Raw genomic sequence first — 25238 nt, 5'->3', positions numbered from 1 at the left:
AGTTGTGAACCTCCGCTCTACAGCATAAACAAATATACACAAATATAAACAAAATTTAAATCAATAATTATTTTACACATAATGACTACACTCAGCTCTTAGAAGTATACATAATGTATCATTTACAAGCCTGTATGTCATTCACATATAAACACTAATAACACTAAGACCTATTTACAAGCTTAGTTTATGTCTTCATGTCTTCTTTGAGTGCAATGAGTTTGATGTGTTTTTCCCCACTGTCATGTAAATATATTAAAACACATGGTCTGACTTGCTGCCTGCCTCAGTTCTTATCTGGCATCTTTGCTAGTGCTGTAAAAGATGATGATTTAGGTCAGTTTCTGAGCCTTTTTGCTTCAGTTGGTCGCACTACAGCCTGCTCACTGGTTTTTCACTAGACTATTGTTTTAATCTGTATTCAGAACTCTGACCTTTTATACTGTCCACATAGACGATGCAGCTCCTTGCAACACTACCGAAACTCTAGCTCTGCTGCTTTACTGAGATGCTGGGCCAGGTGGTGCCAAGGCTGCCAGGTCCAGCAAAAATCTCCAGCCCAAAGTGAGCATAAAACCTGCCCACTAGAAGCTGAAACTGATCAGTGACATGACTCCCTCTTAGTCTACTGTATCTGTCTGTGGGTTTCCAACTATTCGAACCAGGATCAATATGCACCCATTCGAGGACTTATTTTTAATTTCTACTGTCTGCAATCAGTGTTTTGGCAGCTGCAGTACATTTTGAAAGTAGCCCAAAAAAACGCACTCTGCGACTTAAAATTTTTCCCCCGTGACTGCATTTTCAAACAACCCCAATTTGGTGAGAAAATCGCAAACCTGGCAACTCTGGCTGGTTCTGCTGTGTGATTTGAATGCAGTGGGACTGGAGCACGTGCCGCTTTGGTTGCAGTAACAGGGAGAGCTCTGGGCCAGAGCACTAGTGTTGATGCTGTTAACCTCATGGGGGGCAATTACGGAGCCCGGGGGCATTTGGCAGGGCAGAAGATCAATCCAACGAGTGCACTCAGATCTGCGCCTGCTGGGAGATTTTTATTGGCCTGAGTTGAATTGACTTGAATGATACAACCAACTGATCACCACTACACGTGCAGAACTCACTCTAACACACACGCACACACATTATTTTAACCATATGTCAGTAATGGTTCATACTGTCATAACTGACAAACAATACAGACACACAATTAAACTTGCATTTAATTTTAATGCCACTGTATTTATATTTATACTACCATTCAAAAGTTTCAAATCAATGTCTGCAGTTTTGCTGTATAAATATATAAAATAATTTTAGTATATTAGGTCTGTACAATTTCAAATCTTTTATAGTAATGACCTAGAAGTACATTAAATTGAAGAAATGTTAAATCCAGAATGATAAACAGAGCTTCCCAAGGCACATAACTTGACAAAAAATGTTCATAAAAATAATTTTAAAATTGATAATTACAGTATATTATTTATTATTTAATAAGTTCTTGTTCACAGAATTCTTGAAATATTTAATAAAATATATTTTGGTGAATAATCTGCAAAACTGAAATCCACACTGTGTCGAAAAAAAAATGTTATTGTGGCAAACGATTCCAAACTTTTGAACAGCAGTGCTGTATGTTGATGTACTTTAAAAATTCAGACTATTATCAAATATTATTTGCCTTCCTTGTTCAATGTTCTCTGCTTGTTTATATTTGCTCTTTCCTGTAAAGCATTTTGAGCTGTGCTGTAATGTATAAACAGTGTCCAGTTCCCTGTAGCACCTGTATGAAAGGCCGCTTCAGCTTGGCCTTTTCGTTGCCCTGAGGAGACGCACCATGCTCCAACAGACACAAATTAATTAGCCCAGATCCCTTCACTGAGTGTCCAGCAGCGTGTGGATTATATTAGAGCTCAAGACAATAATTAAGCAGCCTCTGTTATTTCATTCTTATGTTAATTTACAACAGCTGAACAAAACAACTAGCCAGGGGAGACAGCAGCAGCAGACATTAGCACGGATGCTACAGCCGCTGCTGAGGTGGTGATTTAGACAGAGACAAAATTAAAGGGATTAAAAAGTTTTCTCAAGCATGCTGATGTGAGAAGCACTGAGCATGTCCACACAGTGCTAAAAGGTTACTATATAAGCAATATTAGCAAGGTTAGCACTTCTTAGAACAGCCTCAGCCAACGTCACAAAAGGGATCATTATGCAGTCAGTAAAATGTGGTGTTCAATTAGACTGGAAACATTTGATTAAGCTACATACACTCACTGGCCGCTTTATTAGAAACCTTAGTGGCGTACAGTCAGAGGCTGTAGCTCATCTATTGATGCACAGTTTGTGTCGGCCTTCTTCTAGTCATTTAGCAGTGGTCAGTTTCTCACAGGGCCCGACTGCATAGTTGGCGCATAAAATCAGCAGATATCAGCACCATTGTATTTTCAGTATTTGTTGAAATAATTGCTGATAACGCATTGATAATTAGCACTTTTCTTTTCCTGGATTCAAACTTAAAATCTCTCAATAATAGAGCACAACTTAGATAGTAATACCACTGGGCACTCACTGCTTAAATGATACGGAGCGATGGAGTCAACATGGAAATCTGGAGTTGACTCACATGAAAGCTTCACATTCAATTCAACATAGTGATGATCAAGTTTGCTTGCACCGTGCACACACTCAGTGTGAGATATTCTGCTGTCGCTGTCACAGACAGTATGTCTGAAAAATGCATCCTTCCACAACCCTCACATCAACACAGGTACGGTTTAGCCAGTGTTAGTTCTACAAAACTGTTTTACTAAGGTCGAAGTATATAATTAAACTGACATTTTGGCTGCCACTACACTAAATAATATGTCAAAACCAGGGGTGTCCAAATGTTTTATCTGCTTTGTGGGCCAAACTGCATGTCTGTGGCAGACTGATGGCCAAAACAAAAAAAACAAGGTGCACATAATAAAGGGAGGTAGGTTTAAAATTGTTTGAGGTTTTTAAAATAGAATTTATAATAACATTATATATTGTTATTAAAACAAAATATTTAACACTTAAAAATCCAATTTTAAAATGAAAATTAGAATTCAGTCTGTTATATATAGTAAAAAATGTGTTTGTTCTCTCTTTGGGTGAGGGAGAAACTTTCTGCTGTTCACACAGCCCAACGTTAGGCCTGTGGCCCACACTTTGGCCCAATCCCATTTCACCCCTTGCCCCTAGTACTTAGCCCTTAGTGTTGGGGCTACGTGGCCCCCCAAACTGAGGTTTTTCAGAGGCACACTCCAAACAGAGTGTTATGAGAAAAAAAAGAAAAACTGGCAAGATGGCTGCACACGCGACCAAAGAAACCCACAAATGTGAGGGTTTATCTTAGTTTAATGTCGTTTCAATGTATTACGGATTCTTGTCTTCATAACAAGCACAAAAAGTTACTAGTAGTATGCTGATGTCTCGGTAGCTAGCTAGCTAAATTTCCTGTTCCACTTTAAATGGTGCAGCAGTTACATTCTAGCTCCACAGGTGCTAGAACTGCTGCACCATTTAAGGTGGAACAGGAAAATTTGAACAAGCTGGTAAATAGCTTCATATGACCGAGCATATCACCGGGGTCAACTTAAACTTTCTGAAATCAAACAACTTTAACTGTACGACAGCAATACAGGCTGAACTGATGAATGTGAACCATAAACACCATCATGATAAGTATTACTAAAAATAGAAAATGCATCCAAAGGTAACCTCTAGCATGAGAAACTAAAGAAAAATAAGAACAACAAAAAACAATAAAAAACAAAAGCACAAAGAGCTATAATACATTAGTAAAGACTGTGGGTTTCTATTGTTTAAGTTTAAGAAGTGTGATAATTGAGAACTGACAATCATATCAGTCAGTAAAGCACTGTTAACTAAAACTACTGGAATATAAAGTTAAAATCTAAAATATAAATAAACAATATATCAGCTTGCATTGCACGTTATTCCAATTTTTAGCCCTCTAAAATCAGTATCAGTGTTAGCCACAAAATCTTCATATTAGTCAGGCCATAGTTTCTGATTACAGCATTCCTGTGGTCAAAAACTGGAAAATGATGAATGAAGGAAAGGGTGACTGACATACTGTGTATCAGATGGGCTGCTCTCTGTAACTGTAACATCGGTATAGTGGACATATAATGCATATCAAACCTCAGTGAGAGGAAGTTCAAGGTAGATGTTTACTAGGAGTTACAATTTGTTCAGTACATTGTTTCCCAATCCTGATTGTGTATTGTTCCTGCACTAACATACCGGATTCAACTCATCATGTCATTGCCAAGCTTTTCATGAGGTTAAAATGGCTGCGTTAGTGCAAGAAAACACTAAAATGTGCAGACAGTGGGCGTTTCTCCTGGCTCAATACTCTATTCCTAGCAGAAACAAATCAATTAAACTGCAATCCACCATTATATATGCTGAAATGCAATCCCAACATCACATCTGGGTGGTCTTCTAAATACATCATGGGCGTCTTCCATTTAGTCAACTATATTGTGTAGACTGCCAGGCCACCAACATCCATTTTTTGACCACAGCTACAGGACCACCACTTCTAAAAGCTCAGCATGCTGCAGCAGATCCATCTGCAGGGCATTAAAAAGACGGCTCCATTACTGCAGGGGCTTCCATATAGAGAGCAGAGGAGGACCGCGGGGTTACTCAGAGACCAACACTCACCGATTAATGGGAAACTCATGTAGAACGAGTCAACAGTGAGGAAGGCCCTTGCATACCTCTACCCCTACACACTCAAATACCCGTACATATCATATTACACCATCAGAGCAAAGCCAAACAGCATGCAACAGAGAAACGGCTTTTCATTTCTTTGACACTATAAAAAAAAACTAAATGACTGTGAACAAATCAATACAGACTTCTTACATCTGTATGTCTGGAGTCTTTGTAAACACACAACTACTTTGTGAAACAAGCTGAGATTTTCTGTCAAAACATTAAATTGATCCCACATTTCTAAGTAGAAGAAGAAATATTTTCTAACGATTTGAATTTGCTGAGAAGTTACTGCTATGGATACAGTCTTGTTTTGCTAAAAGAAAGAAAAAAACTTTTATTTATTGTTTTTTACATTTTTTTTACATTTTTCATTTTTGTCATTGATAAAAAATAAAAAATGTGGGAAGTACAGACTCAAAACTATCTATAAAAAAATTAATGGAATTAACACATCATACAACTTATTCTGAAAATAATTATTAATGATTGCACAATGCACATCAAGAAGCATTTCCATAGCTACCCTAGCAACCACCTCCAATATGTCAGCAATAACATAGCAGGTCCCTAGGAACCACCTGGAATAACATATGAACCAACACCCCAGCAACTACCTAGGATGCCAAAGCAACTGCCTAGTAAAACCTAAGCAACCACCTTGGATAACACAGCAAGCGCCTACTCACATCCTGTCAACTAGGGCTGGCCGATATGGCAAAAACCTAATATCACGATACTTGAGGACATTTTAGATAAGATAAGATAAGATAAGATAAGATAATCCTTTATTAATCCCACAATGGGGAAATTTGCGGTGTTACAGCAGCACAGAAGACAGAGCAGCAGGAAATATACAAACAATATATAAAATAGAATAAACAATGAAAATATAAAGATATATGTATATGTACAAAAATTACAAGAAAAATATACAAAGTATTACATTTAAATTTAGAAATGTAGAAATGTATGTATTGTAGTGAGTATTGCACAGTGAATAAAAAAGCAAATAAATAAACAGTAATAAATGGAGAAATATTGCACTTGACATAATTGCACATAATGGTGGTAAACATATTGACAGTGTCAGTGATTGACAGTGATCCAATGATTTTCACGATATATATCATTAAATACTATCATACTGGGAGTACAATGATTTTTCTTTAATGTTTTACATACTGTGGTACATTAAATCCAGTTAGAAAGGACCATTTATGCTCTCTCTGTAATGAATCATGTAGTGACTTAGTGGGCTTGAGGCAGTGACAATATCCATGATATGCTCAGAAAAGCGCGGTGTGACATAATTTATCACTATTATGATAAAATATCATCATATTGCCCACCCCTACTAGCAACCACTTGAAACACTACAGCAACCACCTAGCAACTGCCTAAAATACTACAGCAACAATCGAGCAACACCCTAGCAATACCAGAGGAAATCCTTAAGCTACGCACTGCGCATTTTCTTCAGGAAAATCACCTTTACAGTTTAATTACGTAAATACATTTGTAGAGTACAGTAAAACTGCAATAATAACTTTAGACATGAAGAAGTTAAAGCCATGCATAATAGACTGTGAATCCTTTCTTAGGAAACAGTGACACATTTCAAACGATAAACACATAACGACTGATAATCATCGTGAACTGACAATTACAGTGAACTGATCAATAGACAACAATGATGCAAGATTGCTTATGGATCCTGCTATGAGTAATAAGCCGTTGGCAAGATGGGGCGGTGTTTTAACTACTTTCTCCTCATTATGCAGTGTGACTGAGTGTACATAGAATCATTTAACCCTGACATGCCCAATATTTCTCTCTCTGGTATCATTAACCCATGAAGCTCACTGAGCACTAAAGCCTGGTTACTGGGATGGTTACAACCAGCCTTTCAGTGCACCATGGAATGAGCATTGGCGTTCTCATAAAATGCCTATTGAACTGCTGTCAATACACTGGGGCTGTACAGAAGCTTACTGGAGCTGGAACCAGATGTCCTCTAGAGATGATTTCAGCAAAAGTCAGGAGGAGAATAGCCAGAGTGTCATCAATCATTCAACAGACACACATAAATAACCCACAGCAACAGTATCATAAGAATTGTAGATGGGAATGCGCACATTCAAAATGACCCTGAATGAAATCGATTACTGTTAGATACACGACAGTCAGCTAATGATAGTGACATGAGTGACAACTTTGACATCCATGATATATTTACTGTCTGAAAACAACAAATTCCAAGTTAAACGCAACAATACTATGAGTGTGTGTGTTCTTGTATGTTTTAGACATCATATTCCCACTGAATAAACTTTTCTACTAAATATGGAAGGACAGAGCAGGATTATTCCAAGATGAAAACATGGAGCAAACTGTTAGGGCCCAACAAATAAGGACATTTTTTCAACAATACAAATACAGCATCAACGCACTACAGTGCTTAGAATGGAGATATTCTTGTAGACATCAGAAGACAATTGAATCCCTTAAATTCCCAGGTTTATTACAATCTGAGGCTGATTATTCAGTGACTACAAAGAGAACAATGCAATCTAGCTAAGTAGGGGTGAGAAATAGAGATCTGGCCCTGCTGGAAACTCCTGGCCATTTAAAGGGTTAAACAGACTCAGAGTCAATAGTCACACACTCACTGTGAGAGCCAAACAGCATCACAAACTATACCAAATATTACACAGAATAGTAGATACTACACCATCCTAACCTAGGTTAAAGCTCAAATTTAGGCAGCTGAGGCAATTGAGCAGGGCTGCAACTACTGAGTATTTTAAATTCTGAATAATCTCATAAATTTAAATTTGAAAATTTGAAATTACAATCTTAAAATTGAACATTCTATAAGAATATTCACTTTAATAACAGAATAAAAATATTTATGTTTGTTGTTTATTATTTATTATTGTTGATCTTTTGTTTTATTGCTAAGAATTAATTCATGATTACAGATATTGTGATCACTTATTATTTCTGTTACTATTATTTATTTTGAGCTATTACATAAATTATATTTATTTGTTTTTAATCTATTTACTGATAATATTTATTTTCCTAACAAGTGCATTAAAATGCTTAACTGGGGATCCTGCCCAATCTGGCAACCCTGAACAGGTTGATGGCTTTGTTTGAACAGCACTGAGCGGCGGAATGCAGGAATGCAGAGGAAACAGTGTCTTTTCAACCTCTTAAAATGAAAACAACATACTGGTCAACTCTTGTCAGTGAAAATGGACAGGATCAAGCTTTCTAAGCCCTCCAAAACCCCTAATTTGCCTGGTGCAGTCAGAATAAATTTCCTACAGATACATAGCCGGTATGCGCTCATTCATTCTCAGTAATAAATGTAACTGGGAACATGCTGGCTAGCCAGCAATCTGGAGCTGTAGGAAACTTATCTGGCTGCGCCTGGAGTTAAAACTGTACTGTCGCCTAGAATTGTGAAAAGTTTCACAAGGTGTGCCAAATCACAATCTCCAGTGAGTCTGCTGTGCAAAGCTGCCAAGTGAAGTAATCAAAACATTCACATGATCCAATAAACGTAAATCATTTTGATCACAATAATGCAGACTAGTCTCTAATTGCATCAAGAGTTTGCCAGCGTGTTTGCAGTACACTGTCAGGCACATTGCGATGTAATATGTAGCAATACAGTCATAATATGGTATTTTGCTCCCATCGTGTCATTGTGTTTCCCGACTGAGTGGTATGAGGCACTCACGTGTAATGGCACACACAGCGCAATTTGCTGTGATGTAAGAGCGGGACACAGTGCAGTGTGTAACAATGCCTGCCGGGGGGAGAGATATGAGTGCTGCTCCACTGGGTGCTGAGCGGTTCTTACCATGCAGTTCATTGCGAAGTGATTGTGCTGGGTCTGCAGCTCCAGCACGTGCTGGTGGTTGGCTCCTATCTCTGTGTAGCTGGTCAGGAACAGGCCCTTGTTGTGCACAATCCAGTCAAACATCTATGGGAGTGGTAGTAAAACAAGTGGAAAGATTACAAAAGGAAGTATACAGTCAGGGAAAAATCTAGCAAGTATGACGACAAACACTAGCATTACTTTTCCTGGTCCCTTCGTCTAAGTTGTTAAACATTTCAGCACATGGCTTGGTAACTTCTTATGTTAGCACTGGTGCTACAATTCACAACTATTCAAGAATAATATTAGCATCAATTTCACCTTTCAGTTCTCAGTGCTAGTAATGGGGCTAGTTTTGTATTAACTACTATTCAACACTAATATTAACACTAGTTCTACCATTCACAGCAATTCAATATGAATATAACCATTAATCTGACCATTCAATGCTAATATTAACACCAGATCATTATTCTACACTATTCATGTAGGATTCACTACTATTCAACACTATTATAAACACCAATCCTACCATTCACAACTGTTCTAAAGTACAATTAGCAGTATTCTGACCATTTATTACTTAAAGCAGTAATCAGATCATCCAATAATTATATTAGCACCAGATTACTGACCATGATTCAGTGGAGGCACTGGTGCTAATCCTCCATTTACTACTGCTCAACACTATATAACATCAGCACCAGTTCTTCATTCACTACTATTAACCAGTACGAGTTTCATTTTACAGTGCAGCACTAACATTAGCAACAGCTTCATCATTCAATACTTATATTAGCAGCAAACCTACTTCGTTTTATAGACATACAGTATGTGCAAAAGTCAGAGACCAGTCCCATGTACTTTACAACCAAAATGGCCATTAAGTACAAGTTTATCACTTTTTAGGAGATATTTGTAAGGATATCAGATATAAGTTCTACTAAAGTAGTTCTACAAAAAATCTAGTTCTACAAAAATCTGTGGAAAAAACAGGTGTTTCAAAATTGGAGCTCAAAACAAAAGAGACAGGGGACTCCTAACCACCGTGCAGGACATAGTAGACCACAAAACTGTCACAATCAGAAAATCAGTACTTTCTTAAGCTTTCATCTTTGAGAGAGAGGAGAAAATCAAGCTCCACTCTTGCTTCAGATCTGATGTTTCTGTGCATCCTTTCACTGTGAGAAGACAACTCAACACATTGAGTATGAAAGGATGTGTAGCTGTCAAGAAGTGCTTACTGAGAAAAAAAAAATAGACCAATAGACCATCTTCAGAGAGAGGGAAAAATATCCCTGCAGATTTGTTTTTTGAAAAATGGAAAGCAAGTCTTTGAAAAGAATGGAAGCTGTAATACATGAAAAGAGTGAAAAAAGTGTGGTCAGATTTAGCTGAGGAGTTTTCTGCATAATTTTCTTTTGGTTTCTGTTTTCTGTTTTTCCCGATGCGGGAAAATGAAGAACTTGGCCGTTTTGACTGGAAATGTAATAAAAGAAGGGTGTTCTCCGACTTGTGCAGAGTACTCACATATTATCACAAATCCTGCTTTCACTATAATTCAACATTAGCATAAATTCTATCATTCAATACCACCATTAGCTGAACGCCAATTTTAACACTCACCTTTTCTGCATCCTGCTCAAAGAGCCGGAGTTGGAAGCACTGGTCCAGCTTGAGTTTGCGCATGTGCCAGGCCTGGTGCAGGTGCTGCCGGGTGCTGTGAAGTTTGTCCAGCAGGGCAGAGACCTTGGGGATGAGGCCCTGCACGTCCCCACAGCCCCGCTCGCCACCCTGGATACGCTGCAGCAGCCGCTGGCCCTCAGCATCCAGTTCCTCCACCGGAGCTTTGGTGACTCGCTTCTTAAGAGAGGCATGTTCCTCTATGCTGCGCCGTGCGCCGTCTAGATCGGTTGGGAGCTCCCGCTGAGACACCAGGTCCTGCAGCTCCTCCAGACGGGTCAGCACGCGAGCCGCATTGCTTGTGAACTCTTCGAAGGCCACACGCACCTCAATCCACTCCTCATGGTTGTAGTCCAAGCTGCCATCAAAGTCAGCCGTCAGCTGCGAGGGGTCCACCATTTTGGACAGTCCATCCAGGGACACCATGATGGTCTACGAGAAGGACGGAGAGATAAATGAAAACACCATTAACCCCTTGACTTTCATGGATGTTTTGGGGTGCAGACCATTATTCTGTACTCCTATAACATTAACTTAGTGAACAATTATGATGAATAATAAGGAGTTTTACACTTTAGGATGTTGACATAAGGGCTATAATAGCGTTCACAATAGTTCCCCCGGTTGACCACTTGCATGTCACTGGCAATGTCAAATGTTCTAACTGACATGGACAGAGGCATACAAACTAATACAAGCAAGCTAAATATACCTAAATATATTCAAAACCAAACTTTCAATCTAATAGTCCAGCAAAATTCACATCTTATTTGCATAAAGTCTCATTAAACCTCCACTTAAGGCAGCAGTGAAGAGAAATCACAATACCAAAATTTAGGTATTTAATGCTTTAATGTGAAATCGCACTATTCTCAATACTTTCAATTAAAAAAAAGAAATCCCATTCAGCAGACACTCCTTGACTTGTAGCTTTCATGTAGTTAACATAAGTAAACAGCAGCTCTCATCATCCACATTATTATTGTTTACATTATTGAAGTAAACATTACTGTTTCGGTAATACAATGTCAAAGAAAGATAATACTACTTTTCTAGATACTGGCAAACACTAGCAAAATCAAATCAAACAATAAAGCTCCCTTAAACCTTACATAACATTACACATAACTAACATTATATTTTGCACACGTGTTTGAGCAATAAAGACATTACAATGAGGTCTAGCTTAAACGTGTACAGTAATTAGGTTACAATTAAGCCACATCAAATATTGTATGCCAGTTATTTCAAACAAAAGTACAAAGCAATGCCCATATAAATATCAAAGAAACTTAACAGTAATACAAGTATTTCTAGATAAAAGCATTTTCATTACACTAAGTGTTAATTAATCATCAGACTGAAGCGAAAGTGACCTACGTGAGCTCCTTTGCAACATGATGCCAGTCTTTCAGCTAAATTTGATGAATTACTTCCTTTCCTTTCAGTCTGAAATAACCAATTCATTGTTTGCATTGTTTCGTGCACATCAACGATGTAATCCTAATCATCTAGACAGCAAAGTAATTTAATATGTGAGCTCTGCTGATTTTTTTTTTAATTAGGGTTATTTGACAGCAGCTCACTTAGACTCTCTTGTCGCATTATTTGGCATTTGTTGTTGTGGGTGTTTCCAAGTACAGTCAGACAGGAACGTGGAACCAACTTTGGGGTCCACGATTTGGCTCAAACCCAGCTCCCAACAAACTTTGATCAAGCCACTAAGAACACTGAACTGGGAGCTATGTTAGGGCATATGTTAACTGTCGGATGGACTGCTGGAACTGAGTGGAAAAGCACTGATATGAAAGACTGAGCAGAGCGTTTAAAGGAAATATACAGTAGGTTTCTACTCAGTTGGAAAACACTTAGGTGACAAAATATGAGCAAGAGTACGAAATCCAGCTTTGAGCTGGTAATCTTCACTGATTTTGATATATCCTACAGTGCAGCTCCTACTAAAAACCTGACACAATATAATACATTACATTTAAAAAGTAATTCATATAATACAGTACAAATATATCTTTTATCACAGTAGCAATTTGACACTTTCACATTAGGACAGCAGACCAGAGCTCAGACTCTCAGAGCTCTCAGAGCGTTCAGTGAGTGAGCGCTTTTTGGTGTGCGATATTACAGCAGCCTTCACGTCCTGACACATTTTCCTGTTGTCATCCGCTCAGTGGGAGGCTTCCATGGTCCAGGAACAGCGTTTTAAAAACAACACAATTAGGGCCTGTTTGCAGCAGGAATGTGCTCCCTGTCAGATCATTTTCATCCAATGCTTTACTTAAGCAGAGCCAGAGAACATTCCACAGATTTCCACACAGGTCATGTTGTCAGAGACAACAGTGGACACACGTGTAATAACTCTCAGTTCTAAGAAGGGGCTCTGGGAGTGGTCCCCAACAGACAGTGCAATTTTATTTTACAGTTACACTTTTTAACAATTTATAACTGCATTGAAATCTTGAACATTTTCATATGTGTCTAGTAACAAAGCTTCAGTGGAGATACACATTACTGGGCATTGATTCAGCTCATAAGATGCTTGGTGTAATAATAAATGTTTAATGGACAATAAAACAGCGATTACAGGTTTATATAAAGCATCATTTCTGTGCTGTGAAGTTTAGCTGGAAAAGATGCAGTCTGCAGTCTGACCCCTAACCTGATTATACTGGATGAAGCTGTGGCTCTATCCATCTTGCATCTTCCCTTAAATAGGTCAGCACTAATTTTAACAGCTCTAGTTTCTCACCAGCACTGAGAATGTTCCAGAAAGCCATCATCTGCGCAAATCTGCTTTCTCTCGAGGAAACACAAGTGCAGCCCAAGAACTGGTTTTCAAAATAAGCCTGGAATTCATGCTTTATGTTTGTGCGCATCATCACTGTCATAACTAGAGTTAGATATGTTTCAGAACTGCTTGACAGATACCAACACCTTGATTTCGATATTGATTCCTGAATGACAGTTTTCTGATACCTTCTTTCTGTCTATCGTCTGGTGCCCATTTCACATTTTGGCTGTTTGAAAATTCAGAATCTGTGACCACTTGCTTTGGAGGTTTTTCCCTTTTAACAAACCTGTTTGGTCAGACATGGTCAGACAAATCAGACTTTTCAGTCATAATTCGGTAAATCTAACTAATGAAATAGTTAATGTGGTGGTATGGTGCACTTTTTGTTATTTTGTCTTTTGTTATTTATTAGTAAATAAACACAATTTATTGTGAAGTTATTGTGAAATAATTTTGAACCATTTATACCTGTTCACTGTCATGTAATGTTCCCATGAAGTAAAAATAGGGGGCGTTATTATAAAGTTTAAACATAAACATTGAAGTTTCACTTCAGCTTTGTATTTCAGTTTCACTCACTGAAATAATAACTCCAAATAGTGAACAGTAAATTTTTGCATTTTTCTTGCATTTGATTTGTTGTTTTTATGATCAAATTCTGTTGTAATTTTGGAAATGTAACTACCACAATAGCTAACATGGTGGTGAGGTGACCATAGTGGTCCTTCCTGCTGAGCTGGTCTGCCCGGCATCATAGGTTACACTCACACTGCAAGTAAAAGTGTCCAAAATCCGATCACAAAAAACACATTTAATCTGACAAGTTCAATTCAGATTTGGGTCATTTTCATATGTGGGGCTAAAATTCTTCTTTTGTTTCACAGCAGGTAGACAAACTGAGCTTCCTTTCTCTGTTTGATCAGCTTCCACAAATAAAACAAACACACAAATTTACAATGTTTAATGTTTTCTTTAAACTTTGTCCAGTGTGGTCATTTTGGTGTCTGCTATTTGTCCTTGAGGTTTAAAGTATCAGTTTGCACCTGTTAAAGTTTGACGTTACATGAAATGAGTCTATTAATCTTAAGGACATATAGAGGACAGCCATGTTTGTTGGATGAGTGTGACAGGCGGATATATGTTCTTTTGTGCATGTGAGTCAGTTCAGGAGCATGTTCTGTTTAGACTGGTATCAGAATAGGTCACATTAAAAGATAATGTGAACGACCAAACAGTAGCTGTAGATGCAGCTCCACTGGCTAAAGTTTCTTAATATGACTGCATGTAGTTTTTAAATAAAATAAAGTGTTAAATAAGCTGCCATTACACCAAAATGCTAACACTGCAGTAGCTAAACAGTAGCTACTGAAATAACCTTGACTGAATGACCTCAGGGTGGTCGACAGGTGGGACCACCACAATCACACAACAGCAACGTTCTTACTAATGTAAAGTTATTCCAAGCAATTTTGGACCATTTATATTGGTTTGCTTCATGAAATGTTCTTGCGAAGTAAAGGTTGCTGGCGTTGGTATAAAGATTCAAGATAAACTGTTTTGATATGACAGCATCACATTAATGCTATACTGGTTCAGTTTTACTTACTGTAACAGCACAATTCCAGAAAGTGAACAGTAGATGATCATTTGTCCTTCCACTTGATAAGACGCTTTTATGTGTGTGTATGACGGGGCAATGTAGACGCCTTACCTCAAATTCGAATTTGGAGCTGCCAAAGTTGGTCCTCTGTTTCTGCCAGAAGTTGTCGGGTTTGATGATGAGCGCGACGTGGATGCAGGAGGGGAAGGACTCCTGGAGGATCTTCAGCAGGGGCTTGATAGAGTCCCATTTGGAGCCGCGCATGTCCACGATGACCGTGAAGCCATGTCTGCTAACTTCCTCACTGCACCCAAACACAAACAAAAAAAGTGCAACTGAGTGTTGAGCGTCAAAGCATCACAAAAACTCCACCTTAGTAAGATAACCTATTAATCACAATGTGCAACCTATTACGTTTCCTAATAAATAATACTTACAGTTACAGGACATGTAACAAATCCTACAGAGAAAGCACAGAAAATAAAAGAAAACCGATGTAGGAACGATCGTGGTAAGCAAAGTGTCCCGAGTTGGAAAAAGACACCAGAGGACCTGAGCAAGCTTTGACATCCACAGCTGCACTTCCTGCCTGCCTCTGACTCTAACAGAGGAGTGAACAGAGCACATCTGAATCATACCGACCTCCCTCTCCCAGTGAGAGAGAGAGAGAGAGAGAGAGAGAGAGAGAGAGAGAGACTGACAGAGAGAGACGCACATTCAGACAGACAGAGATAGAGAGAGAGAAAGGAGAGAGAGTGAGAGAGAGAGACAGAAACAGGAGAGACAGGGAGAGAGGAGAGAGAGAGAGAGACAGAGGACGAGAGAGAGAGAGGAAGAGAGGAAGAGGGGGAGGGACAGAAGAAAACAATGAAAAGAGAGTGAGACGATTATTTAAAGCAAGGATGGAAGAAAGGAGAGAAGGAAGGAAGTACAAAAGGAAGAGGTTTGTGACTGAGAGGAACAGGATGAGTAATGTAGAATGTTTGGGATGTTTATAGAGATACATACAAAAACAGATGTAGAGATATAGAAAGTGAGAAAGAGGAAGAGAGAAAAACAGAAAGAGCGAGCAAGAGAGAAAAAGTAAGACAGAGAAAACAGAGAGCAAGAGAAAGAAAAACAGAAGGGGGGGAGCAGAAGAAAGGGGTAGAAGAAATGAAAGAAGGAAGGAAAGAAGGAAGGATGAAAAGAAGAGCTTTGTGACAGAGAAAGAGAGAAAGAGCAGCAGAGAACATATATGGATGTATAGTGAGATACACAGCGAGAAAGAGAGACAGAGAGATACAGAAAGAGAGACAGAAGACCGAGTCAGAACAGTGCGGTCTCTCAGCCTGTATATCTCTCTCAGGTCATCTGATATGCTGGACAGCTACCAAGACTGACGGCCCCCAGACGCCCAGAGTCTGTTTTCCTAACCCAGGGGTCCGTCTCCGACCCTCTATGATGGCTCTCTTAGGAGGAGAGAGGTTTGAAACAGTATTATCCAGCGTGTCTGCATGTTTACTCAAGTTAAAAGCAACATTTAAGACTTTTTCTTACCACCTCAAATGTAAATGTACAGAAACTTTGCCTTAACAAACGTACCATACCATTTCACCACACCTCTGTGTGCTAGCTAGACAGCAAAACGCAAGTTTTAACCCAAAGCTAACATTCAATGGTGCGTGAGACACATGTCTGTACCTGAAAATCAAACTGAATCAAATTTAGGATGATTTAATACTTATTAAGGCCTTTAATCTGTCAAATGTAAGACTTTTACATGACTCACAGACACCCTGTTATCACCTGAGGCTGGGACATCGTCCTGCGGCACCAGCTTCTCCTCTGCACACACTAATGCTTGTTGTATAAAAAAATCTCTCCTGTCAATAAATGGTTAAAGGAATACTTCACCCCAAGAAACATTATAAGCCACGCTAAAAGAACAGTTAGCGTGGCTTATAATGCTAGCATGATGCATAATGCTAAGCCAGTACTAATAAAATCTAACAGTGAGTCCCAGTAGCTTTCATTCCTTTTTAGCAATGTCAGCATTTTCATCAAGCAGAAAACAATCACAAGTTGAAGCAGAAGAGGGATTACTGGAACTGTAGCACCTCACGTCTGGAAAGAAGACGTAATTGTTAACAATTCTTCTTAACTTGCTAATGGGAACTGGCTTAATATGGTTTCCAGTAGAGACCACTAGTCCATCCAGAACAAAGTAGCGAAGAGAGGATGCGTATCTCTCGTCTCATTATAGCACGTTATGATACGATATTTTTGACATAAATTAAAAAAGGCAAATCATTTTGCATGATGTCATCATTCATGTCACATACCGGCAACTTCAAACACGTTCCTGTGTCCCTGTAAAGCAGACTTTTTTCCAGTTTAACATAATGGTGCTCACTGAAAGACACTTGGAAAGACGCTTGGAAAACAAGTAACACCTTAACTGAGTCTCTGTATGATGTTTTACTCTGCTGTTTTTGGCCACTGCTCTCACCGGCTGTCTCAGAGGAGGTTAGCACTGAGAGTTAGCATGTCATTAGAAAACAGTGTTTAATTCAGAATCTGCTTTGTAATTACCTCTGGTTTACCTGTTTTTTATCACTAAGACGATGCTAATTTCTCTATGTTTCTCTCTGCTAATTTCATTTCTGCTAGGGAATTTGAATGCTATGTTAAGACCAAGCTAACGGTACTATAACATTTTTATAGCAGCCTAAAAGCAGATGATTTGAAGCCCATAACTGACATTCAAGTAGCATATTCTTTACTTTGGATGTAAAGAATATGTAAACATCATCCTCTCTTGCTCCCCTTGTCTCTGTTTCTTTGTCCCTCTCTCTTCATCTGCTATTTTCTGCTAGGAGATTTTGAATGTCACATTAGCATCAAGCTAACGGTGCTGTACTGTTTTTAAAGCAGCTTAAAAGCAGATGATTTGAAGCTCATACCTGATATTTAATTAGCGTATTCTTTAATTTGGATGTAAAGAATATGTTAACATCTTCCTCTCTTGCTCTCCAACCGTCTGTCTCTGTTTCTCTCTGTCTCTCTGTCTGTCTGCTATCTTCTGCTAGGAGATTTTGCATGTTATGTTAGCACCAAGCTAATGGTGCCGTACCATTTTTTTATCAGCTTAAAAGTAGACAATTTGATGCTAATGACATTCAAGTAGCATATTCTTTACTTTGGATGTAAAGAATATGTTAATATCTCCCCCTCTTGCTACCCCTCATCCCTTCCCCCTGCCCACCTCTGTCCCACTCTCTCTGTCAGCTAATTTTTGCTAGGAGATCATTATTTTGAATGTTAGCAATAAGCTAACGGTGCTGCAACGTTACTGTTTTTATAGCAGCATAAAAGCAGACAGAAGCTCATTAATGACATTCAAGAAGCATATTCTGTACTTTGGCTGTTACAGTTTGGATGTGGACTCCTTCAGTAAAGGTTTAATTAAAGTCTGTCTCTGAACATTGGAGGCTTATAGCCTGTTAGCTTACTCTAACTTACACAGAAAGACAGTTAACATAAACGAAAAATGCGTCTGCTGAATCAGTCAAAACTGAATTTTGTTCGTGATGTGTGACATCACTCTCCTGTCCATCAGAGACGTCTGTGTGTGAAACAGAAGCTGCGATGAGGACAGTATGAAGGCTGCGAAGTGGAATGTTTGCTTGATGTGATGCAGAATCACAAAGTCCTCATACTGTGTTCAACATTAACGCCTGCCCGAATGCTCGCGGCCAGTACATTATTAATTCAGGACAGCAACAAGTTTTGGAACTGTGGTGCCTCACAGAGAAAAATGCCTCTTTTGGATGTGCACTTACATGAAGGCTTTGTGGCTTTCTCAGAATTAGTGCCTGCGTTATGGCCTTTTTAGTCTTTTTGTAAGTACCACAACAGCTCCATCTCTGATCTGTCTATATTGCAGTGTATGGTTCTGAGGGTCCGGATCCTCCGGAACCCTGTTCGGAAGGGGCCTTGGGGCAGATGCTAACCCACATAAAGTTCTGCATCATGCGAAGCTGGCTGCCTCTGCGCCACGTTCCCTTAGCACGGGCTCACGTGGCACACCACTGTGTTTCCCTCCGAGTTGAATCAATACAGGCTGAGAATCCGCACTGCTGCAAACCCACACATGAGGACTGGGTATGAAGAGCGAGTCTGCACAGGGCTGATTTTGTATCCAACCTAATTAAATTTCAACATGTTTCAGTGGTTGAGATCAAACTCTTTCAGAGTGGTTTGATGTGAAATGGTTTACTGTTAAGAAACTTACCTATTCAGATTTTTTACAGTGGTGGTGACAGAAACCAGAGGCCACAATGTCTACAACACAAATAGTCTTTTTATTTACTACAGTCACCAATGAACCTAAGTGTGTCTTCTGAGCTTTTATATGTAATGTTGGTGGTAAAATAGTGGTAAATCTGAAAATTAGGTTCCTTTGGGGACTATTTTTGGCCAAAATCTTCTCAAAACTTTTGTAATACGGTGCTACAGGCATCGAGAAGCGTATTCTTAACCATTTCATGTAATAATTTTCTGTGAGATAGCTTTAAACTCTTCAGACATCACTAAATTGTACAGAAGTTTTGAATAATGGGTGGAATTTCCATTTAAGACACAAGCATGTAGCAACTATTAGTAACTGCTAAAAGAACAGGGATCCCTGTAGGACTGCACGTACATACACAAAGACCTTGGTGATAGAAGTCCACCTTGAGTAGGGGAGTGAGGGGTGTCACACCTGCACCCTCCCTTATTCTAACACAGCAGGGGACCTAAGGGTCACTAAGAGGGCAATAGCTCTCAAAGAGAAGTCCTTCAGCACAAGGTTTCCACTTCAGCTGCTTAGCTTTGATCCATTACACACAACCTCTCGTTTGTCTTCTGTATGTGAGGTCTTTCTGCTGCCTTCAGTAGCTCAATGCTGTTGTGCTATACCGAACCCAATCCTGAACTAACTTCAGTGACCAAAAGCAAATCTTTGGGGTCTTTTACTTGAGAAGGTCTGATATACATATACAGAGAATCTGATTAAATTTGCACCCTAAGCTGGCCACAACTACTGAAATTTTGTCATTCATTATGTTGCTTTTCGGTTCTGAATTCATCGTTTGGAAGCTCAGTCTTTTTTCACACATTCCACACAGTCATTTATACAAAAAGAGCATAGATGCCAAAGAAATCTTTAAATTACGGGACATGGAAGTGTAGCAGCCCTTATGAGCACCACTATTTTCCATCATTCTATGGTAAGGGTGACGCTAAAACTAGGGAGCTCGGAACCAGACTATCTCTGTGTTCATTATCATTATCTGCATTATCACAACAACTTGTGGCACAAAGCTAATTTTCAGTGTCACGCATGGGAGCAGGCGGTTAATCAGCACTGTGCAGACAGGAGCGGGTCAATACATGTAGAGAAAACCCACAAATTAACGAATAGCCTAAATAAAACGATAAACGCTTAATAATTACCATATGTAACAAACATCTAACAGCAAGTTAATAAAAAGTAATAAACACATTCTAAATAGAAGTTCTAAACTCTCTCTAAGTAGAAAGTAACCAATCAGAGATGGATACCAGCTATACGAGTTTTCGAGCAGGAGCAAGAGAAAACATTTACAAAACATTTCCAGAAAGGTTTAGACATTTTGGAAAATGCAATAAAAAAACAAGAAATTGTGATTTGTTTATTCTCTTGAACCTAATATCCTTTCTTCAGATGTAAGTACAAAGAAAAGTACAAAAAAATAGTACAAAGTGTTTTCACTGACCAACTTAACTGTATTTTGTAAATATAAACATATTTAGAATTTGATGCCTGTAACATACGCAAAAGTGCTGGGACAGGGGCTTATTTACTGCAGAGTTACATCAGCTTTCCTTTTAATTACACTTTTTTATTCATTTAGGAACTGAAAATCCTAACTGGCACAGTTTTGCAAGTTGAATTTTTGCCCTCTCTTGCTTGATACAAGACTCTGCTCAACAGCTTGTGGTTTTCCTTGTGTTATTCTACTCCTCATGCTACGGCATACATTGTCTATAGGAGACAGGTTTGTACTGTAGGCAGGCCAGTCAGGCACACGCACTCTGTGTCTATGAAGCCACGCTGTTGTAGCACATGGAGAATGAGGCCTGGCAGTCCTTTCTGGCACAGAGAATTTGACATCCATTTTTCCCAAAAACAAAATGAAACATGGACTCATCTGACCACAGCACACGTTTCCACTGTCTTTCAGACCATCCGAGATGAGCTTAGGCCCAGAGAACACGGCAGTGTTTCTGCATAGAATTGATATATGGTTTTCTCCTTGCATAATAGAATTTCAAGTTGCATTTCTTGATGCAGCGGCAGACGGTGTTAAGCGACAATGGTTTTACAAAATACTCCCGAGCCCACACAGACATATTTGACATAGTGGTATGATCATGCAATGCTGGGGGCTTGAAGGTCACATACATATAACAGTGGTTACTGGTTTTGAGATTTTTCCAGATTCTCTGAATCTTTTATAATTCTCTCACAAACTTTGGCACAAAGTGGTGAGCCACAACCTATCTTTGTTTGCAAATACTAAGCCTTTGGTGGATGCTCCTTTTATACCCAATCATGAAACCCACACCCATTTACCTGGTTATTGTTGAATGTTTTTAAAACAGTGTAACTTGAATATTCTATAAACATTTCACCCTTATTTTGCTCTGTCCCAACTTTTTTGTGTTACAAAATAGAATCAACATTAAAACATTAAACATTTGTTTGTACTTTTGTCAGTTAAATAAGAGAATAAACAAATAACACATTCTTGTTTTTTTTGCATTTAACAAAATGTTCCAAGTTCCGGAAATGTGGTTTGTAGGTTGCATGTGGGCGATGGAAAAATGGTGCAGGACAGCAAACTAGCCAAATAAAGTAACTCAACAAAAGAAATAAAAACAACTGAACTAAAAACATAAATCTGAAATTGACTGATGTTGAAGGATGATAAATAAAAGGAGAATTTGTTACAAACTTCGCACCTAGATAGATACATGACTCTTAAATGCTAAACAGGGGATGGAACTGACTCAAAAAGCTGCATTTAAACGAGAGGGCTACAATCGCAAATTTGTAAATGATATATGACTAACACCCTCTCACACACTTGTACACACTTTTTAACTTTATAGTTTCCAATTAAACTTGAAAAATGCCTGCATCAAAATCTGAACCTAACCTGCTTCATCACTGGCCTCTTTTATTTTCTCAAATAAAAGCAGTATTTTATACTAACAGAGACCTCTCATTGACCCCACAACACAATTTTTTTTTATTTTCCTTTTATCATTCATACACTCAAACCAGAAAAGGAGAAAAAGAGTACACAAACACAGCAACACACAGACACACACACACACACACACACACACACACAATACCTGGGGATGCCTGCCAGGTAGGCGATGAGACGCCTGAGGTCCTCCTGTCGTATTCTGTCATGGTTGCTGCGGGCAGGGAAAGTGAGGACCGGGCCGCCGCGTCTGTCTCTGCCCCCTGCAGAACACACCAAGACACAGACACATCACACACTGACCAGTGAGCTCAGCCCGCTGTCTCTATCAGAGAATATTCATACTCACGCACTAGATAAGCCTTCTTGTTTACAACGTTCAAAAGATTTGTTCAGAGTTCAAAATCTGGTTTCTCCAAAAGTGCAATGTGACTTTGAGTGACACCTTTGTTGTGTAGGGCTAGGTGCTGGCAGGTTGATAAGAATCACAATATAGAGGACGTGATGCAATATCACAATATAACAGGATGTCCAGTACTGTGATATACTGCTGAATGAAACAGTGTCAGAAAGGGTATCTGAGCTAGCTGAGCATTTTCTCGCTATGATAGGTGGGGGACGTGGAATATGACATAAATGGACATTACTATTGTTCCCGCGCCAGCCCCCCCCCCCCACGACCCAGAAGGATAAGCGGCTTAGAAGATGTGTGTGTGTTGTTCCCGTCTGCTGGTTAATGAAATCATAACTGATATTATGTTTTAGGGACGGTCAAGAGAAAACAGGAATTTAGTCTTTTAAAGATATGATACGATGTATCATGCTTAATATGACCAGGACATGAAAAGGTTGGAAAGGTTCATTTTTTTTCAGGGTGACTTTAATAAAACCGTGGTACTTTATATACCCAGAGAACAAGAGGTCTCAGTGTTTACTTCTGCAATCGACTGCGCTACGAAAACCATACCACTCATGAAATATTATAATGAACTTTTCGGAAACTAATAAATAATTAGATTAATCTATTAAAAATTTCACTGACAACTAAGTACTAGCTACTAATTAATTACAATTTCCCTTCAGTCATATGTATTTGACTTGCCATGGCCTACTTACAGTTCCTTATCATTGATGATGCACACAAATATGCAAATATGTAAGAGCCTACTAAAAGACACTAGAACTTCTGACAAAGATAATGATGACGCTTCGAATCAATCTCCTATTAGCCTTTATGAACTTCTTTAAATTCCCAGTGCAACGTTTCAAAAAACAAATAAATAAATAAGAGAAAAATGTGTTATCTCTACTTTAGCCATGCTAAGCCTCTGATAGACAAGTTGGTTTGCCACGGATTAAAACATACTTAAGCTATCTGGGTCAGCCAGCTAAACAGCCCCTGCATTTCCCTACTGCTGTCACTCTCAGGCAGAAGTCACACATACAAAAGAAGATCTGAAAGTAGGGCTGCACCATACAGCCTGAATGCAATACTGTGATAATACTGTCACTACTATTTGCCCTTGGAATGCATTAAAGACGCACTGCAGAAATCATTATGAACACAATGATTACATTTGTTCAATCACGTGACCATCCAAACATCCATAGAAACGCAGGTTGAACTTCTGAGATGCTCACATCACACATCCAGCAAGTCCCAGACTGGTTCTGGCATCTGTTTCAGTGGCACTGGCACTGGTAGAATGACCTGATTCCTCAGAACCCTGTCAATCCACTCTTTAGGTGTCTGATGTGTGTTTTTTTCTTGTTTGGTTTCAGGACCTCACTTGTTGACCTGCCAGATCTGTCACTTTTCAGCGTTGTGGGACCTAAACATTTACATATTAGGCCCTGTGTGAAGCCCTAACTAAAGGAGCAAATATACACTCACTCTCATTTTTATTCATATCTCCACCAGGGACACAAGAAGACATCTTCGTGAGACAGACACTAATGATAACAGGGCAATTGAACTGGGCTGCAGGATCTGTAACTGCATGTTAACTGCCACTTGAAAATGAGCACTGCTCTAAATCTGCTTGCAAATTCTGTTTTTGTGAAAACCATTTCCCCCAGTGGGTAATACTGTAGTTGTCGTATACGTAAACGCTTCCTGTTTTAAAGGTTCTCGGAAGATTGTGCTGGTTCTTGTTTTATTGCAGCCTTTGCAGACCAGTTAGTATCCTGATACAGAAAGCTGACCATTTCTGCATTAGGTACAAATATTTCAGTCAAATTTGATATTCAGATTTGTTAAGCATTATTCAAAAAGTGAGCCTGAATACCTTTGGGATGAGTTAGAGTGGAGTCTTTTATCCAGAACTGATCATCCATCATCAGTACCTGACCTCACTAATGCTCTTGTGGCTGAATGCAATCAAACCCTCACACAATGTTCCAACATCTATTGCAAAGCTTTCTCAGAAGAGCAGAGGCTGTTATTGCAGCAAAGGGGGATAAACTCAATATCAACAAACTTGATTTCAGAAGAAATGCTGGGTGTCTACAAACTTTTGGACATGTAAAGTACATAGCATAGGTGCAGCTCATAAAGTGGTCAGTGAGTGGAAGTAGAAGAATGGGGTTTCTAATAGTGGACAGTGAATGTAACAGCACAATAGGAAAGGAAACAGAAAGTGGTACTTGTTCTACCACAGCGATGTTGTACAAAGTCACAGTCTTCTTTTTCTTTTCTTCATTTTTTGGAGCAGGTGTGTGTTTGCTGACACTCACCTGATAAGAAAGCCACCTTCTCTTTGAGAATAGGCAACACCTCGATGGCCTTCATCTCTTCATTTCTGTTGAACCCTACAAAAAAACAGAAGGTTAAACAGAGCTGTTAGCCCACAATACATATGAACGAGCTGAAGCACACTCACAAGTATTCATCCACACACAAACAAACAGACAACAATTTCATGGAGTGACACACCCAAGCAGGCATTTACAGCAGGCTTAAATATAAAATGATGCACTGTATTTGTTTAAAACTCTAACTTTATAAGAGAAAGCTAAAATGTTCCTAACCTTGAATGTGAGCTAATGTAAAGAGATTTTATTGCAATTAATTCAGGAACATGTTTGTCTATTTATGATGAAATGTTCAGACAATACAGAAGACAGTGGCCATGTTCAAATGATGTAGAAAAATAAGTCAACAAAATGAGTCTGAACGGATGTGCAGCTGTC

The 25238-nt window shown here is 39.0% G+C and overlaps 1 protein-coding gene across 1 annotated transcript in view; it reads right to left on the bottom strand.

Moving 5' to 3' along the window:
* The window catches only part of triob (trio Rho guanine nucleotide exchange factor b), a 183585-nt gene that overhangs the window by 102372 nt on the left and 55975 nt on the right, over positions 1-25238 (bottom strand). The window contains exons 3-7 of the mRNA XM_036590656.1: positions 24783-24857; positions 22195-22309; positions 14875-15067; positions 10301-10789; positions 8657-8779 (exon numbers count right to left, since the gene is read on the bottom strand). Coding sequence (XP_036446549.1) covers positions 8657-8779; positions 10301-10789; positions 14875-15067; positions 22195-22309; positions 24783-24857 — 995 coding nt within the window. The remainder of the gene's footprint in view (positions 1-8656; positions 8780-10300; positions 10790-14874; positions 15068-22194; positions 22310-24782; positions 24858-25238) is intronic.

Source organism: Colossoma macropomum, unplaced genomic scaffold (genome assembly GCF_904425465.1).
Source record: "Colossoma macropomum unplaced genomic scaffold, Colossoma_macropomum, whole genome shotgun sequence".
Lineage (NCBI taxonomy): Eukaryota > Metazoa > Chordata > Actinopteri > Characiformes > Serrasalmidae > Colossoma > Colossoma macropomum.
The sequence above is the reverse complement of the archived record's forward strand: the minus strand, read 5'-3'. Positions and strand labels throughout refer to the sequence as shown.